The sequence below is a fragment of the Pleurodeles waltl genome, chromosome 12 (assembly GCF_031143425.1).
Source record: "Pleurodeles waltl isolate 20211129_DDA chromosome 12, aPleWal1.hap1.20221129, whole genome shotgun sequence".
Taxonomy (NCBI): domain Eukaryota; kingdom Metazoa; phylum Chordata; class Amphibia; order Caudata; family Salamandridae; genus Pleurodeles; species Pleurodeles waltl.
The window spans coordinates 648,254,138-648,255,151 of record NC_090451.1 but is presented as its reverse complement, the minus strand read 5'-3'; the positions used below and the strand labels follow the sequence as shown (position 1 = coordinate 648,255,151).

At 44.8% G+C, this 1,014-nt stretch overlaps 1 protein-coding gene across 1 annotated transcript; it reads left to right on the top strand.

The window, feature by feature from the left end:
• Positions 1-403: 403 nt before the first annotated feature.
• Positions 404-757, top strand: BOLA1 (bolA family member 1). Its single transcript, XM_069216021.1, has one exon. It carries the CDS (start codon positions 404-406, stop codon positions 755-757), a length of 354 nt encoding a protein of 117 aa, XP_069072122.1.
• The last annotated feature ends 257 nt before the right edge of the window (positions 758-1,014 follow it).

Below are 1,014 nucleotides of genomic sequence, written 5' to 3'. Positions count from 1 at the left end.
TGTGTATCCAATGAAGTAATCTTGGTCTACGCACCATGGTGTAAGATGTCTACTTCGAATTTTGCTGGTAGGTGCTTTGAGATGGGGTGAGAGAGCTTTAGTCTAGCTTTCTTCAAATAGGCTCTTGACGTCAAATAATTGTGTATGGTTTTTACCCAGGGTAACATAATGCTCTTCCCTTTGTGTTTTTTAAATTGTTGTGAACGATGTGCCAATCTGGATTTGGAAAGCAAAGCTAAGATCAGGGCAAAGCCCAGTAAAATCATTGGATTAGGGCCATTGTTTAACATTCATCTCTCTTCGTTTCAGCTTTGTCCTAATGATTGCTTTCCGTCTGCTCCAGACTAGCAGAACATTATTCCAGCCAATCTTGCGACTAGGTGGTTCTGCCACATTTCCCAGCATGGAGAGGCCAGTGGAGACATCCATCCGCACCAAGCTTGCTAGCGAGCTGGAGCCTGTCCACCTTGAGGTCCACAATGAGAGCCACATGCACAGCGTCCCCCTAGGGTCCGAGACCCACTTCAAGGTGGTGCTGGTTTGCAAGCGCTTTGAGGGAATGACTCTGCTCCAGAGGCATAGACTTGTAAACGACACGCTGAAGGAAGAGCTGGCGGGGCCCGTGCATGCGCTGTCCATCCAAGCAAAGACCCCTCAGCAGTGGGTGGAGAACCCCAGCATAAGCAAGAGCCCAGCCTGCATGGGGGGATCCAAGCATGATCCACAAATGAGCAATAAACTGACAAACCAAGCTTAATATTTGATTGGAAAATAAGCTGAGTAGAGTGTGGACGATGCCCAACACACATTACAATTAGCTGATTTGCCTTTTTTATTTGGATGCAATAATAAATCATTCTTGTGAATTTTTGTGTGAAGTGTTTTCATACCATATACAATGACAACCTGTCAGACTTAGAAATTTAAGTCATATTGACTAACTGATTATAGATCTGGCATTTCACTCTACCCTTCAACCACAAAGTCACCTTTTTCTCTCTTCTAGGATTTCCT